This window comes from Rhinoraja longicauda, unplaced genomic scaffold (genome assembly GCF_053455715.1).
Source record: "Rhinoraja longicauda isolate Sanriku21f unplaced genomic scaffold, sRhiLon1.1 Scf000429, whole genome shotgun sequence".
Taxonomy (NCBI): Eukaryota; Metazoa; Chordata; class Chondrichthyes; order Rajiformes; family Arhynchobatidae; genus Rhinoraja; species Rhinoraja longicauda.
In genome coordinates, this window is record NW_027601646.1 from 10,001 (window position 1) to 28,530 (window position 18,530).

Here is an 18,530-nt window from a genome sequence, read left to right on the forward strand (position 1 = left end):
AGCAACACCCCCAGTTGCATGGTCATCTTTATGAGAATAGTGTACTTGGTTATAGAGAATTGTATGACTGAATTATTCATTCAAGAGAGGCAAGCTGAAAGAGGGCCTTGGGCTCATTGAATCTGCTGATCACCCAATTTTACACTAAACCTACATTAAACCATTTCATTTTATTCTCCCCACATTCCTATCAACAACTCATCCCATCTCTTTTAATTCCAAAATTAGATTACAACGCTTAACTACAGATAGGGGGAAATTTACAGCGGCCAATTAACTGACCAACTTCATGCTATTTGGGATGTGGTAGGTAACTGGAGCACCTGGAGGAAGCCCACGTGGTCACAGGGAAAACATACAAAGTCCAACTGGAGATCAATATGAACCTGGGTTGCTGGAGCTGTGAGGTAGCAGTTCTACCAGCTGCTGTACTGCTCTATTAAAACTCAAGAACACATTGGGGAATTAGGGTGCACATTCACTAAAAAGAAGAGGGCAAGTGGGGTCTGGGGGTGGGGTGATGAGTGACCGGAGCTGCAAGAGTGCAAGGGTTTCTACACGAGTGTCTGGTCAGTGTGTGCGTGTGCACGCAAGCAAGTGTGCACGCAAGCAAGTGTGCACGCAAGGGTTTCTACACGAGTGTCTGGTCAGTGTGTGCGTGTGCACGCAAGCAAGTGTGCACGTCGTCTGTGCAGCAGAGCCCAGTTTCTCAGTGTCGTGGACATCTTTCAAGGTTTCAAGGTCAGTTTATTGTCACATGCACCAATTAAGGTACAGTGAAATTTGAATTACTGTACAGCCATACTAAAAAATAAGCAACAAGGCACACAACTACATAAAAGTTAACATAAACATCCACCACAGCAGATTCCGCACATTCCTCATTGTGATGGAAGGCAATAAAGTCTAATCTTCTTCCTCTTTAATCTCCCGTGGTCGGGGTGATCGAAGCTCCCGCGCCATGGTGGTCGAAGCTCCCGCGGCTTGGAGCTCCCGAAGTAGGTCTCTGACCAGAGACCGCGAGCTCCACGATGTTAAAGCCTGCAGGCTCAGAGGTCGATCCCTGGCAAAGGGATCGCGGGCTCCACGAGGGTATGTCTGCAGGCTCCCGTGGTGGGGCTCCCGAAGTCGGTTTCCAGCAAAGGCTGCCAACTCCTCTTAGCCATTGAACCAAATCCTTCCACAGTGTGGAAGCCTGTGTGGTAACTGCTGAGTGACAACAACCATGTTTTGGAGGAACTCACCAACGGGTATCTTGCACTCCATAGAATACCGGAGTGAAATAAGCCCAATGGATTACCTAGAAAGAAGGGGCTGATGCAGAGAATTGAGAAGCCCTTGGGGCCTTCTAAAAGTCAGGAATAGTCTGATTATGATGGAGCAGACAGCTGCCAGACTACTTTTACCAGAGGGAGCTGTTGGTGAGGATATGTTTAAGGTCAGTTGTGACAATACTATTCAATGTCACCCCAGGCAAAATTTTCATCCAAGTAACTCTGATTTTTTGGCCACAGCTCTTCTTCACACCTTGTTGCGGGATATCATTGTGCTCGAACAAACTGGAAGATTTATACACATGTGTAAGAAGGAACTGCAGATGCTGGTTTAAACCGAAGATAGACACAAAAAGCCAGACACCCTTCTTTAGACTTCAGTCTCGACCCTTCTTCAAACTTCAATCTGGAGAAGGGTCTTGACCCAAAACATCACACATTCCTTCTCTCCAGAGATGCTGCCTGTCCTGCTGTTACTCCCGCTTTTCTTTTGTCTAACTTGGGATTTACACATTTTTACTGTGCAAGCCATATTACAATGTACACGGTTCCCCAACACTGGAAGGAAGCAATAACACCAGAGAGAGTAAATAGAGCATGAGAAAGGGAAAACAAAATGTGAGATTAAATGAGTAAGATACATAAAATCAGAGAGCATTTATAGGCATGTAAACACAAAAAGAAGAACGTGGGGAAATGTGAAAATCTTAAAGGTAGGGTCAAGAGAATTTATAATGGGGATTAAGAAAGTAAATGTTTGTATTCATGAAAGAAGACACAAATACCTCCCATGAATGCTGAAGAACCAAAGGGCCTTGTGCAAATAATGAACTAAAGAAATTAGCTTAAATTAAACAAATCACAGTGTAGAAACCAATGATCATAATAGTTCATATTATTAGTAATAGGAGTAGAATTAGGCCATTCGGCCCATCAAGTCTTCTCCACCATTCAATCATAGCTGACCCATCTCCCTCCTAACTCCATTCTCCTGCCTTCTCCGCATAACCTCTGACACCTGTACTAATCAAGAATATCTATCTCTGCCTTAAATATATCCACTGACTTTGCCTCCACAGTCTTCTGTGGCAAAGAATTCCACAAAATCACCACCCTCCGACTAAAGAAATTTCTCTTCATCTCCTTTGTAAAGAATGTCCTTCAATACTGAGGCTATCACCTCCAGTCCTAGACTCTCCCACTAGTGGAAACATCAACTCCACATCCAGTATCCAGTTTTGAGGATACTGCGAGAATTGCTGCTTGGGGCCTCAAATATACAGTCCATATTAGCTGTGATTTCGTTGGTAGGCCTGCTGCCTCACAGCGTCAGACATCGGATTTGATCCTCACCGTGGGTCCTTTGTGGAGTTTTTACATTCTCACTGTGACTACATTGGTTGGATCACATGTGGAGTTTTGTGTTTAGTTTTGCTTTCCATACCGAAAAAAGATGTTAACACGAGAGTGTTCAGCTGGGGTGTTTCACCAGACTCAGAGGGCCCAACACAGAAGTGTTCGGGATGTTGTTTCCCCTGGCTGAGGAGTCTAGAACTAGGTATCACAAAATGCTAGAGTAACTCAGCAGGTCAGGCAGCATCTAGGAGACAGGGAATGGGTGATGTTTCGGGTTGAGACCCTTCAGGCTGAAGAAGGGTCTTGACCCGAAACGTCACCCATTCCCTCTCTCCTAGATGCTGCCTGACCTGCTGAGTTACTCCAGCATTTTGCGATACCTTCAATTGGTACCAGCATCTGCAGTTATTTTCCTACATAGTCTAGAACTAGGGATCACTGCACCAGAATAAAAGCGTAGGCTATTTGACAGAAATGCAAAGAAATATCTTCACTCACAAGATAGTGAATCTTTGAATCCCACCCAGAGGACAGAGAAGGTTCAGTCATTGGTTGTATTCAAAGCAAATATTGATAGATTTCTGGATCTAGATTTAAGGAATCATGATCTTATAGGGACAGGACAGAGAAATGGTCTTTGAGGTAGGAAATCAACCACAATCTTGTTGAATGGTGGGTAGACTCAAATGTCTCCTCCTACTTCTGTCTCATTTTCTAAGAATTTATGCCTATGTTTCCATCACTGGACAAGGTCAGTTGTCAGGTCAAATCGCCCAGACTGTGGTGACTTTCTTTGAAACAGGAGAGCCTAAAGGAAAATTTAAATCAAGGTGTTGGCTCTAGAAAGGTCTAGATCAAGGGAATAGTTACAACCTGGTTCCTGCGTGCAGTGGCGTAGCTGGTAGAACTGCTGCCTTACTGCGCCAGACAACCCGGATTCGATCCTAACCTCGGCGCTGTCTGTGTGATGTTTGTACGATATCCTCGTGATCGTGTGGGCGGATGAGCAAGTGTAATAACATCGAAATAGTGTGAACATGTGGATGATGGTTGGCATAGATGGGCTGAAAGGCCTGTTTGTATGCTGAATCTATAAGAACTAAAGAGACCAACTTGTAGGTTGTGTGGATATATTGTACAAGGTAGAAAGATTGCAGGAGGGTTGATGGAATAAGAAATCTATCTTTGTATTAATAGGTGTCTGGAACCTCAGAAGCCTTACAGAGCAGTGGACCTTTACTATATTTTAAAGTGCAGTTAGCTGTACTTATCTACAATAATCTAAGTTACATTTTATCGGCATGCAACAACATTGGGTTGAATGGCTACTGTTATTTATTTTGTTGTGAATTAATAGATGGCTATAAATCATTAGTTCCAGAAATATATATTATAATGCTAATCCTGATGATGTGCAATCCCGACATAAACGTGTTTCTTTTCCTGAGTATTGTCCCATTTAACTGAATACAATAAAATTCCCAATTATATTCTGAATCCCCAATTAGCTTCTAACACTAATTCTTGCACATGCAAATAATTGTGATCGTATTCTCTCTTTAAAATATAGAATTTCTTTCTTCCAAAAATTGCAAGCTTTCATGATCACCTTGTATTACCTTGTACTTTCATGATGTATCTTGTACTAGAACATAGAACACAGGGGAGTCTATTCACAGATGTAACCTAATTTTAAGATGACAATCCTTCAGAACCTGTAATCCATCCTTCGTGAATGTAATTATTTTTGTAAGATAGTCTGACAACTGGTGACTTGAGTTCACCCATTTCATTTTGATCATTTTTATTGTTTAAGGCATTCAATTCACTCCAACCTAGTGAGATTGATCAGTAGTCCTGCTTCACTCATGTTTTTATTACATTTGTAGTGAATGATTACCTGAAATAACCTTCAAAGTGTGTATTAAATCCAGTATCCTCATGGTACCTAAGACATTTGTCAATTAGAATTCCGTATCCTCTGCAACTATGAGAGGTGTGTTATTGTGGCCAAAATATCATTATCAGCACTTTACATTTCCTTAGCCTTTCACGGCACACGAGAATATTTCCCATTCTTGCTCCTAAGAAAAACTGTGAAATCAGTTACATTAGAATGCAGCCAGGAAAAGACCAAAGATAACTGGATCCATTTTTGTTAAGTCATCGTGAATGGAAACTAAAATATGCATTTTATGATATTTTATTTGCACTTTAAACATTCTCTACCATGGGATCCAAAAGCAAAATAAAGCAGATGTAGGAAACTTGAGATAAAATAGAAAATACTTTGTGTTAATCATCATCCGGGGGTGGCACGGTGACGCAGCGGTAGAGTTGTTACCTTGCAGTGCCAGAGACCCAGGTTCAATCCCAACTATGAATGCTGTCGGTACGGAGTTTGTAAGTTCTCCCTGTGACCGTATGGGTTTTTCCCAGTTTTCCTCCCACACTCCAAAGACGTACAGGTTTGTAGGTTAATTGGCTTCGATAAAATTGTAAATTGTCCCTAGCAGGTAGCATTGCGTTAGTGTACAGGGTGATCGCTGGTCGGTGCGGACTCGATGGGCAGAAGGGCCTGTTTCCGGGCTGTACCTCTAAAGTAAAGTCTAAATGTCAGGAAGCATTTAGGGAAACAGAGTTAGCATTTTGAAACAACATTTCTTCAGAGCTGGAAAAAGTTACAAATAAAACAAAATGCAGAAAGAGGGGGAGGGGAGGAGAGATTCAGGAGAGAGTTGGTGCAACATATCAGTCACAATATTTTTTCCAGCTTTTTAACATGCTCTGATTTACCTCTCTCTTGTACATCATTAAGTGTATCGGCAGCCAACAGAATATCATGGACATCTGCTTCCAGTTCCCATTAAGTGATCTTTGCATCATTGTTTGATCTAGACAAGCTTCCACTTTTGTGTTGGTCAGGAGTACGACTGACATGACAAAGGCTCTTTGTCTATTTCTGAGGTCACTAATTTTAATTTATTTTAGCGATACAGCATGGAAACAGGCCCATTGAGTCTATGCTGACAATTCACACTCGTTCTATGTTATCCCACTTTCTTATCCGCTTCCTACTCATTGGCAATTTTACAGAGGCCAATTAACCTATAAACCTGCAGGTCTTTGGGATGTGGGAAGAATCTGGAGCCCCCCAATAAAAACCCACACACTCACAGGGAGAACATGCATACTCAACACAGACAGCGCCCAAGGTTAGGATCAAACCCAGGTTTCTGGTGCTGTGATTCAGCAGCTATACCAGCTACGCCACTGTGAGATTCACTAATGAGATTCATTTCTAATAATATCACTGTTTTCACTTCACATTCACATCACCCTGGCCACACACTCATTTCACCCCTGCCATCGAGAAGAAGGTACAGGAGCCTGAAAACTGAAACGTCCAGATTCAGGCACGGCTTCTTCCCTAAGAAGGGGGTCGACCCGAAACGTCCCCCATTCCTTCTCTCTAGAGATGCTGCCTGTCCCACTGAGTTACTCCAGCATTTTGTGTCAACCTTCGATTCAAACCAGCATCTGCAGTTCTTTCTTAGCCATTAGGCTATTAAACACTACAACCTTAAATAAGCTCTGAACTACATAGACTATAATTGTTATTATTACACTATTATTGTCTGTTTTTGTGTATGTATGCGTATATATATGTGTGTATATGTGATTATGTGTATATCTACACACACTGAACGAGTTTTCTCACTTATTATGGTATTTACAGTGTACTATGTTTACATATTCTGTTGTGCTGCTGCAAGTAAGAATTTCATTGTTCTTTCTGGGACATCTATATACTGAAACTCTTGTTTGCTTGTTTGTTCCTGAACTACAGCCAGAACGGTACATGATAGCACGACAATTTTAGGCCCACCTTACTCACCGTTGTCCCTTTGGTGCTAAAGGAAGAATTTTCATTGAAATCAATGTTATATTTTTAAAGTTATTCACATTTTAAAGTTTAAATCTATATCCTAAGGGTGGAGGAGGGAGGGAGGATAAGGGGGGTTGAGGGGGATGAAATGGGGGGGGGGGGGGGGGGGAGGAGGGGAGGTGCTGCAATGCAGGAGAAATTTGGGTCCACTTGGTCTAGTATGACAATAAAACACTCTTGACTCTACCCGTTCTCCCAGTTAATAGTTCTCACTTCTTGCCCAACACCATGAACATTGAATTTTATGCCCAAAGTTAAACTTTCTTGCATACCCCAGATCGATAGAATCTTTTTCACTCAGTAGACCCTGTAGGGACACTTCTGAGCCACATACCCTCTCAGAGCAAATATGATATCTGATACGTATTTCAGAACTTGCATCGTCACTCTACAGCCTTGAAAATTTTCCTTATGTGTCTCAGGGGTCTTACAAGAAAAAAAATGATTATCTGTTGCATTATCTATCTCTATAAAATTGCAGAGCTTAAAATTGCATAATTATTTATGGGAAAAGAACAGTAACAATTTGATGGTTATGTTTAAGAAGTATTGTTTTACATCTGAAGAAGGGTCTCAACCCGAAACGTCACACATTCCTTCTCTCCTGAGATGCTGCCTGACCGCTGAGTTACTCCAGCATTTTGTGATACCTTTGTTTTACATCATGTCTGCTTACAGCATAAGAGCATTTCCATACGACCATCCTTAAAAGTTTATTCAGTCTTCTGAATTGAACTCTGTTTCAGGTGGTCTTAAACAATGTCTCGGTGTTCTCTGAATGTTACTTATTATTTCAACGTGCTCTGAAATTAATTTTAAAGCTAAAGCGTAAGTGTTCTCAACTTGAATGGTAGATAATTGGGAATACACCCATAGACTATAGGCTCTAAATATCTAAAGAGAATAGTTGGCTTGAATTGCCTACTATAGAGTAATTGGCATTTACATTGTGCTCTTTCAGACTACGTTTTATGTAACAACTAGACCAAGTGGACCTGTTCGGCCCAAATCTCTCATGCATTGGTGCAGCACCCGCTCCTCCCCCCTTCCCCTCCCTCCCCCTCCTTCCCGCCTCATCTCCCCCACCTCATCTCCCCCCCCCTCCCCCTCACCTCCCCCCCTCCCTCCTCAACTCCCCCCTCCCTCCTCAACTCCCCCCTCCCTCCTCACCTCCCTCCTCACCTCCCCCCTCCCTCCTCACCTCCCCCCCTCCCTCCTCACCTCCCCCTCCCTCCTCACCTCCCCCCTCACCTCCCCCTCACCTCCCCCCTCACCTCCCCCCTCACCTCCTCACCTCCCCCCTCCCCTCCACCTCCCGCCCACTCCATCCCCCTCAACCACCCTTATCCCTCCTCCTCCCCCCCCCCAACTCCCTCCCTAGGAGAGATTTAAACTTTAAAATGTGAATAAAAATATAACACCGATTTCAATGAAACTTCCATTTGCACCAAAGGGACGACGGTGAGTAAGGTGGGCCTAAAATTGTCACTCTATCGTGTGCCGTTTTGGCCGTAGTTCAGGAACAAACAAACAAACAAACGAGAGTTTTAGTATATAGATGTCATCAATCTTACTACCTAAATTGTCATATTTCAGGTACCCTAAGCTGTTATATTCATGACAATTATGTTTATGTGATTACATTTCTGCACTCATCGTAAACTTATTAGTTTAGATAGACACAAAATGCTGGAGTAACTCAGCGGGTTAGGCAGCACTTCTGGAGAAAAGGAATAATAATGTTTCAGTTCGGGTTGAGACCCTTCATCAGACTGACATTGAGTCGCCTATTCCTTTTCTCCAGAGATGCTGCCTGATCCTGCTGAGTTATTCCAGTATTTTGTGTCTATCTTCGGTGTAAACCAGCATCTGCAATTCCTTCCTACACAAGTCATTAGTTTAGTTTATTGTCATGTGTGTCGTGGTAAGCAAAATATTTTTGTTGCGTGCTAAACAGTAAGCGGAAGGATTTAACATGATTACAATCGAGCCATTCACAATGTACAGATACATGATAAAAGGAATAACATTTAGTCATAGAGTGATACAGTGTGGAAACATGCCCTTCGGCTCAACTTGCCCACACCGACCAACATGTCCCAGCTACACTAGTCCCACCTGCCTGTGCTTGGTCCATATCCTTCCAAACCTGTCCTATCCATGTACTGTCTAACTGTTTCTTAAGCATTGGGATAGTCCCAGCCTCAACTACCTCCTCTGGCAGTTTGTTCCATACACCCACCACCCTTTGTGTGAAAAATTACCCCTCAGATTCCTATTAAATCTTTTCCCCTTCACCATGAACCTATGTCCTCGGGTTCTCGATTCCCCTACTCTGGGCAAAAGATTCTGTGCATCTACCCGATCTATTCCTCTCATGATTTTATGCACCTCTATAAGATCACCCCTCATCCTCCTGCGTTCCAAGGAATAGACACCCACCCGACTCAACCTCTCCCTATAGCTCAAACCATCTAGTCCTGGCAACATCCTCGGAAATCTTCTCTGAATTCCTTCAAGCCTGACAATATCTTTCTTATAATACGGTGCCCAGAACTGAACACAATATTCTAAATTCACCAATGTCTAATACAACAGCAACATGATCTCCCAACTTCTATACTCAATATTCGGACTGATGAAGGCCAATGTGCCAAAAGCTTTTTTGACCACCTTATCTACCTGCGACTCGACATTCAAGGAACCATGCACCTGTACTCCTAGATCCCTCTGCTCTACAACATTCCCCAGAGGCCAACTATTCACTGCGTAGGTCCTGCCCATGTTAGATGTCCCAAAATGCAACACCTCACATCTTTCAGTAATAATTTCTATCAACCATTCCTCAGCCCACGTGGCCAATCGATCAAGATCGTGCTGCAATCTTTCACAACCATCTTCACTATCTGCAAAACCACCCACTTTTGTATCATCAGCAAACTTGCTAATCTAATTTAGTGCAAGATAAGGTCTAGTAAAGTCCGATTAAAGATAAGTCCGAGAGTCTCCAGTGAGGTAGATGATAGCTTAGGACCGCTCTCTAGTTGTTGATAGGATGGTTCAGTTGCCTGATAACTGCTGGGAAGAAACTGTCCCTGAATCCGGAGGTATTAATTAAAAACACAATTGCACTGAAGGAGAGACAGTGGAGATTCGCCAGGATGTTGCCTGGGATGGAATGCTTCTGTTAAGAGGGGAGACTGCTTAGGCTGGGTTTATTTTCCCTGGGGCAGTGGAGATTGAGGGGGGAACTGACAGTTGTATACAAAATTATGAGAGACATAGATGGGATAGTCAATAAGAATTATAACCAATGGCGGAATTATCAATGACCAGTAGCCATAGGTTTAAGATGAGTTGGTTTGAGGGCATCTGAGGAATTATTTCCCCTACCTACAGGATGCTCAAATCTGGAATGCACTGCTCGAAAAGGTGGTGAAGACAATGTTTAAAATGTATCTGAACAAGCTCTTGAATTGCCATGGCATGGTAAATGGAATATTATGAATAGGTACTTGATGGTCATTATAGACATGGTGGGCCAAAGGGCTTGTTTCTGTGCTGTATACTCTGTGACTCCCTCGACATTGCTGATGTGCTTCCAGCCTCCCTCCATTATTCCATTAATTTATCTATGATAATTATCCTATCATTTGCTGATGTAGAAATACTAAACCTTGGTGACAGATTAATAAAATGTAAGATGTTTTTGTCCCCAAAACATTGAGACTGCATAAAATACCTTGTCAATCATGCGCCAAAGGAACATGTGATCTTCCATACAAGTAGTAAACTTAACAGTTCTCATTGAAAACTCTTGCATGAGTGTTTATTGTCCTGTGTAGGAAGGAACTACAGATGCTGGTTTAAACCGAAGATAGACACAAAACGCTGGAGTAACTCAGCGGGTCCGACAGCATCTCTGGAGAAAAGGAATAGGTGATGTTTCGGGTCGAGACCTTTCTTTAGACTCGCGTTTCGGGTCGAGACCCTTCTTCAGACTCTGGTGTCTGAAGAAGGTTTTCGACCCGTAACATCACCTATTCCTTTTCTCCATAGATGCTGTCTGACCTGCTGAGTTACTCCAGCTTTTTGTGTTTATTGTCCTCATCAACACCATCTACACCTTTCAGTAAGATTAATAAATACTGATTAATAGAATGAACAAATTACTTCAAATTTAAAAACAAATTAATTTTCCCAATTCCTCTTCTTGTCCACATTACATATAACTTGCATCCTAATAAGGTGCCTCCCTGATTGGATAAATTGAAGATCACTGACCTCAGATATAATCATCATATTGTGTTCCACACTGATATTCTTTTTTCTTGTTTTCCATGTAAAGTTTACCAAAAATAATTGGTATTTCACTGAGCTACTTTACATCCAATAACTATGCATGGCCTCAACTTGTTATCCCTAATGATATAAATACGAAGCTGGTTTATAGTTTTTTAACCTTGGATCGAACATCATTATTTAAAGAAACAAGATAATACTAATGAATTAAGTTAATCTACACTGCAGGCAGTGAAGTACATGCACCACTACTACGCAGTTAAAGGAATCCAGAAATACAGTCTTCACAAGATTAACCTGTGACCAGACTAGTATAATCAGTTCATAATTATCTGCATCCTCTTTAATTTAGTGTAGTTTATTATTGTCACGTGTACCGAGATACAATGAAAAGCCTTTGTTTGTGTGCTATCCAGTCAAAGAAAAGACTTCATGACTACAATCAAACTGTCTAGTGTGCACAGATAGTATTGCTAGGTGTTCTTCTTTACACAAGTCCTTCCTCATCCTCACCCCACTACAATACCCAGGTTACTATTGAGATCAGTGGAGGACCATGTGACATCAGATAGAGCCTCAGAAAATGGTTTAGATCTCTTTTGAATGACTCATTGGCACATATAATTTTTTTGGTCACATCTTCAAGGTGGAAACCCAGGACATTTTGTACATCTGGACCGATAACAAAGTTATTGTAATCTGCTGCTGAGGCTCATCCTGTGAATGTTAGACTTCTGAAACAAAGAGCAATACTGAGATCAATCGGAAGGTCAGGAAGTTTCGCTGCAGACAGAACCAGGGTTAATATGTCAAGTATAAGGCTTCTTTCACTTACTAATTTACAGGTTTTCAACTCCATTGGAAATTAAATATCAGTAATGTGAATACATCTAAATAATTCATCACCCAAATATATGTAGTGAAATTCAAATCCAGTTACCCTTTCTATTTTTAGAACTTCCATCTATCAAGCTCAGTATTGGAATTATTGTTTGCAAAGGGTATTAAGGATTACACATTAGAGGCAGACAAGTGGATTAATGAACAGGTCAGGCAAGATCTGATTGAATAGATTTTGAAGGACTAAATGGCGTTCTCCTATTATCATGTTCCTAAACCGCATGAAATTGAAGAAATTCTAACTTTCGCTCCGTAGAGTTTCATTGGAAAGATATATTTTTCAATCCTTTAAAGAAACTAAGCCCTTGACAGCTGCTTTTTTCTCTGATTTGTTTTTTGCAGGCTGCATCTCCCAGCAAAGTTGCTCTTGGGATTTACTGTGGTTTGATAGCTCTCCTTTTTACTGCGATAAAGACAATTAATTATCGTCTTCACGTTATGTTTGAAGATGGAGAAATAATCCATCAGAGCAACCAGGCAGCATCTTTCTCAAAGGACAGGACTGGATCTGGAACACGGGAAAATGATGAATCAGAAGTGATGCTTTCCGTTAGTCCTGGGTAAGAGCGGCAATAACTAGCTAACCTTTATGAAATGTGCATAGAAACGCTCTTGTGTTTGCAAGATAATGAATTATCTTTTTTTTAATATAGCATTTAGCTGTGGTTCAGTGGGCAGTACTACTGCTTCTGGTCAGAAGGTCTTGGTTTTAAGTGCCACTCCAGACCTTTGCGAACACAATCTTCACATTCACATTTAGGGTGTATAGTGTTAAGTGTGCTATCTTTTGGAAAATATGTTAAACAAAGGTCCCTTTTGTTCCCTTGCATGCAGATGTAAGATTGCATGGCTAGGTCTTTTTGTCTCTGGAGTGTAGGAGGCTGAGGAATGACTGTTCATATTAGGCCAGATCATACGTGGGTCAGGACAGCAGTTCCATGGAGAACTGCTGACTGTGTCCCCTCAGTGGATTAGTTGCTCTCCACATCTGCGCCTAAGTATAGAAATGTGGAAGTCCGATGCCAGAGTGTGAGACCTCTTTCAGTGATGGCAGATTCGCCATGAAGCCAGTTGTTCAACATTGCAAGTAATACCTGAGAGACCGAATGTAGTTTATAGACGCAAAAAGCTAGAGTAACTCAGCGAGACCTCGACCCGAAACATCACCGATTCCTTCTCTCCAGAGGTGCTGCCTGTCCCACTGAGTTACTCCAGCTTTTTGTGTCTATCTTCGGTTTAAATCAGCTTCTGCAGTTCCTTCCAACACAAATGTAGTTTATATCCGCCCCTCAAGTTTACAGTGGAGTTACTGGGTAGGAAGAAACTCCATTCATTTTAATGAAGTCACTACCTTGAGTCTTTAGCTGGGTGTAGATAAGTTTTAATTAGTTTACTTTATATAATCAAATAATGTTTATAATTCTAGTAGTTTTATGTCATTTAATTAAATTATTTTGAGGCTTTTTTTTTTTTTAATGTCTTATTATTATCATTATTCAAGACTGATTTGTTTTCAAATGTTCTTATCAGTGACAACTGAAAATGGTTCAAGGTTTTTTTATAACAGCAATCTGTCAAAAAGCTGTCAAACCCCCCCCCCCCCCTTTCTGGTGTGGCCCACCTGGACTCCCATGTATTTCTTCTCCCCTGCCCCTCCCCCCCCCTCCCCCAGTAAATTGGCAACTTTAATACGAGACAACAGAATAGAAATTTGAGTCAACTTGGGAGGGAGGAAGTAATACCTTGTATTTGTAGCACATCTATAAAGTGGTAAAATGTTGAAAGGCTCTTTACAGGAGGAACTGAATGTGATACTGAGCCCTTGAAGTTATGAGGGAAGATGACTGGAATCTTGAGTGAAGCAAAATTTACAATCCGATAAAATAATCCGATACGATAAAACTTTATTCATCCCAGGAGGGAAATTGGTCTGCCGACAGTCACAACACGCAAGGTACACGAAAACTTGAAATTAAAAATGAAAACAGAAAGAAAAGGACAAGTTACTGTTGGGTGGCTGCTATGTGCACAGCGCCTTCACTGGAACAAATGAACAAACAAACAAACACAGACCTATCCCCTGGGCAGAGGATTCTAAACTAGAGTGGCATCCCCCCTCCCCCACACCGGGTCCCCCTTTGTTCACCCACCGTCCCTCACTGCGGTCCCCCCACGCCGCGTCTCCATTGTCTTCCCCTCCCCCTCACGCTCACTGACCGTGAGGCCCCACCGCCACCAAGGCCCACGTTGTCGCCGAGGCTCCTGTTGCCGCCAAGGCTCCCTTTGCCGAGGCTCCCATCGCCGTCACCTCTGAGGCACCTCTGAGGCTCCTCCGGCCCAGGCAGGCCTCGCCGCCCGGCTTCACCTCAGTCCCCTGGGAGGCCTGTGGGGCACGTTCTGGTCGTCATTCTGGTCAGCGGCGGCACGGTTGTTCAGCGGGTGGATCGAGCCGGTGCAGTTTCCCGGGACACTCCCGTCGCACGCTCGGCTTCCTGGGACATAGAGACAGAGACCGAGACAAAGACAAAGAAAAGGAATTGCATTGCTTTGGGATAGCAATGATACATGACTGGTAGCAGTGGAGTGATTAACATGATTAACGTTGGGGAAGTACCAAATGCCCAGAATTGTAGGTATCGAGTGATACAGTGTGGAAACAGGCCCTTCGGCCCAACTTGCCCACACCAGCACCACTGCGTCGCTAATGTTTTCAACGATTCTTAATTAATTAATTTAAATTCATTCTGCAAATTCAGCTGCAGTTTTCTGAACCTGTAGGAAATAATACTTCCATGTGGGTCTAATTTCTCACGAGCAAATGGATTATCAACCCCCTCAATTGTATAAAACATCAGTCTCTTCACAATCCTCTGGGGCAACTGGGTAAGAGCAAAGAATGCTTATTTTACTGCCAATAGGAATAAAAAAATTGAAAAGGAGTAAGTACCTCTGTTAATTGCCTTGATGTGTTCTGTCTTAAAATAATATTCAACTTCCTAACACTCTAAATTCAGTTAAAGGAAAATATTTTTATTTATTTATCTGGGGACAGGAGGAAGACAGTCACTCAAGCCTGTGTTGGCCTGTTAGTTGGCCTGACTTTACATATTATTAATTGAGGTGGAAACCACTGCTCTTTGTAGCAGAGAGTTTCACATCACTACCTACTTGGAAAGAAGTTCTTTAATGACCATTGTCCTTGACTTCACAATCAGCAAATGAAGTTTATCTCAAACTAGCAAAATGTTTCACCCATCGCTTAGATAATTACAGAGAGGTTACACAGAATTCACAGTGCAGAGAAAGGTTATGTGGTTCAACGAGCCCATGCTGATGCATGAACATTAATTCCACCTGTCTGGATCGGTTTGAAGATGTGTCCCGACCTGAAACATCATCTATCCTTGTTCTCCAGGGATGCTGCCTGACCCGCTGAGTTACTCCAGCATTTTGTGTCTTTCCTTGGTAAGCCAGCAGCTGCAGTTCCTTGTTTCTACATGCTTGCACCTTACTTTGTCTCGCCCCATTGCTGTTTTGATTCTTTTCACCCTCATATTCTTACGTGATTTTCCCTTAAATGCTATTCATATAATATTTTCCATTCTAACCACTCCTACTAATCGTATTGTAGCCATTGTATATGCATTACCTGAACAGAAAACACTAATGTTGATTATGCAAATTATATTGTGGCTGGCAGAGCAACTTAAATTGCAGGTCTTTATTCACAAAATGCTGGAGTAACTCAGCAGGTCAGGCAGCATCTCGGGAGAGAAGGAATGGGTGACGTTTCGGGTCGAGACCCTTCTTCAGACAACTTAAATTGCAGAATACACAAGGAACTGCTACCACTGTTAGACCCAGCCTATTTTCTTCAAGACTGCAGTAGAAATGAAATTGAGGCAGATAATGGTCAGTCTCCTACCACCAATTAAAGCGAACCTGGCAGCACACTGTCGATCTGTTGTATTTTTTATTGGAAAAATATATTTAAATAAAATCTGTACAAAGATTCATAATTTGTAAATGTTCAATACAGCTCCAGGATAATTAACCGTGGGAGAAAGATTCATTTTTAAGTACAAGATTACTGTTTAAAATTATTTCTTCGGTGTGCGTGGACTGAGTATTGATGATTTATCTGCGGTGGGCACATAATTCTTGACACAGCATGGATTTGTTGTGCCAAATGGCCTTGTTTCTGTGCTATGAATTCAATGCAACCCCTGTGTGAATATCCAAACAACACATGGGCTCCCTGCTTGGCTCAACATGCATGCCAGCAGCTGTGGACCTGATGTTGGAGGGATGGTATGTTATTCATTGGTTAGTCCACCTCCATGACTAAACACTACCATACATCAGATTCTGGCAGGAGAGCTCTGAATTAATGCTGGAATCCCAGCTGTTTGACATTGTTCATCATATAGGCAGGCTCAACATTTTGTGACAAACCAGTGGTGGTTGGAGCAGTGGTGGCTCGGTAGGCAGAGCTCTCATCTAAGAAGATTTACAGGATCGTTGATCCATTAGCCACAGTCTTTTAAACTATTCTCCATTTTGTGCCATTGCCTTAAGTAAATTATATGGTTATGCTCTAGCTTTTTCCTGGTAATTATTCTTATAAGAATGCTTTATCATCTCGTTTTAGATTTCACAAATTAAAGATAGCCCAGATTCATCTACAAGTTGAGTGCATTTAATTCAGCTGCAAGGCGCAGGTTTTAGAAAATAACTACTTCCATATTTTAGAAAATATAATTTGAAATAATGTGTTTATATCCCACAGTGACTAGTTTTGTGCATCAAATTTGCTGCTACACAGAGTTAATGAGCCAACAGTGAATAGCAAGTCTGTCATTATTCCAAGAGCCCCTTCTTTGCTCTGACAAAACAATCTGGACCTTTGTTAAGTTTTTACTGACATTCCTGTTCACAATTCATTGTCTTTATGGGATATATTGTGATAAAAATTAAATAAATGGTCAAAACTACAACTGGCATGTCAAGTTAAATCATTGTTACAAGATATAAAGAGAGATGGCCACACAAACAGAATTGCAATGAAGTGCGATGTTCCATGGAAGAGTTACTGATGCACACTGGAAATGCAAAACAGCAATTATTTAACCTGTTCTATGTTACTATAAACTAAACTTTGTTGTACATACACTAAATTAGTAAATGCAGAATCATAGAATGGGTGTGTGCCAGAATGACATTAATCTGCTGGAGGGTAAAATATCAGCACACAACTGGTTAAATAACGGGCAATCAGAACCGATATTTATTAGAGTCTTAATTTCATAGAGAAGCAAAAGTACTTAAAGATGTGTATTCATAAATCATTAGAAGTTCCATTTCCCTCCTGGGATTGAAAGATCAATTTCCCTCCTGGGATAAATAAAGTTCTATCGTATCCTATCGTAAGGAGGCTGTAGGTTAAAGTAAACCAACCACTGGATTTATTTTCTTGAGGGACACAGCTCTCATATTCATTTGCAGAACTACTTAATATATTAAGTAGCAAGGTGGCGCATCGGTAGAGTTGCTGCCTTACAGCGCTTGCAGCGCCAGAGACCTGGGTTCGATCGGGTGCTGTCTGTACGGAGTTTATACGTTCTCCCCGTGACCTGCATGGGATTTCTCTGAGATCTTTGGTTTCCTCACACATTCCAAAGATGTACAGGTTTGCAGGTTAATTGGCTTGGTATAAATGTAAATTGTCCTCAGTGTGTGTTGGAAAATAACTGCAGATTCTGGTATAAATCGAAGGTACCACTGTCTTCCGGTCTCCAACTACATCCTTTCTTTGTCCTGCCCCCCCTGACATCAGTCTGAAGAAGGGTCTCGACCCAAAATGTTACCCATTCCTTCCCTCCAGAGATGCTGCCTGACCCACTGAGTTACTCCAACATTTTGTGATACCTAGTGTGTGTTAATGTGAATGTTACACGATGGGCCTGTTTCCGTGCTGTATTTCTAAACTAAATTAAATGTAAGGGGTTCTGATTTTTATTTCAGAAGAAATTGACAGAGTTCTCTTTATCATTTTTTGGGACCTTAAGGTTAATTTTTAATCTCCCCCCCCAGTGCAGACTCCCGCCAACTTTCACTCTATATCTTTTACGTATACACTCACACACTCACTCAGTTATTTGCACGCACTTACTCATTCCTGCACTCACTTCCTCATTCACTCACCAACAAAGGATCTTAGATGTTGCCAAATCACAGAACCTTTTGAGGCTCACGCAAATTTCATCTACCAGTGAATGACAGCCCTCAAGAGATAGACAACACAAAAGCAAATCAAATATAGTTAAGCAGACTTAAATGTTATGGCTTTCAAAACAAAATAAATAAGCTTATTACTGTAAGTTGCAATCCTGTAAGTGCACACATTCAAAGACAACACTATCAACCAAAACTTCAACGACCCTCAAGTTTTGATATTTTCTGATCTCTTTGCTTATGTTACCTCTGGGCTACATGTGCCCCATTGTGACCAGCCTCATTTGAACAGGGCTGGCTGGATTGTAGTTCAGCTTTACCATTTAAAAGCTGTCTGGATTCACATTTCAAACAACATTGATCCCAATTATAAATTTCCCCTTCTGTTGCCTTCACCTCCTGATTGAGTTTTTCCCTGCTCTTGCCATCTCTTTATAGCTGTTCCCTTCACCTCACATATCTTCCCCTGGAGCTCCAAGATTGCTTTTATCAAGCTAATATGCATCAAACCGCAA

General features: G+C 41.7%; 1 protein-coding gene across 1 annotated transcript in view; it reads left to right on the top strand.

The window, feature by feature from the left end:
- Positions 1–18,530, top strand: part of LOC144590961 (pecanex-like protein 1) — a gene marked incomplete at its 3' end in the record, with an annotated part of 85,148 nt that overhangs the window by 2,321 nt on the left and 64,297 nt on the right. Inside the window, exon 2 of the mRNA XM_078395326.1 lies at positions 12,124–12,341. Coding sequence (XP_078251452.1) covers positions 12,124–12,341 — 218 coding nt within the window. The remainder of the gene's footprint in view (positions 1–12,123; positions 12,342–18,530) is intronic.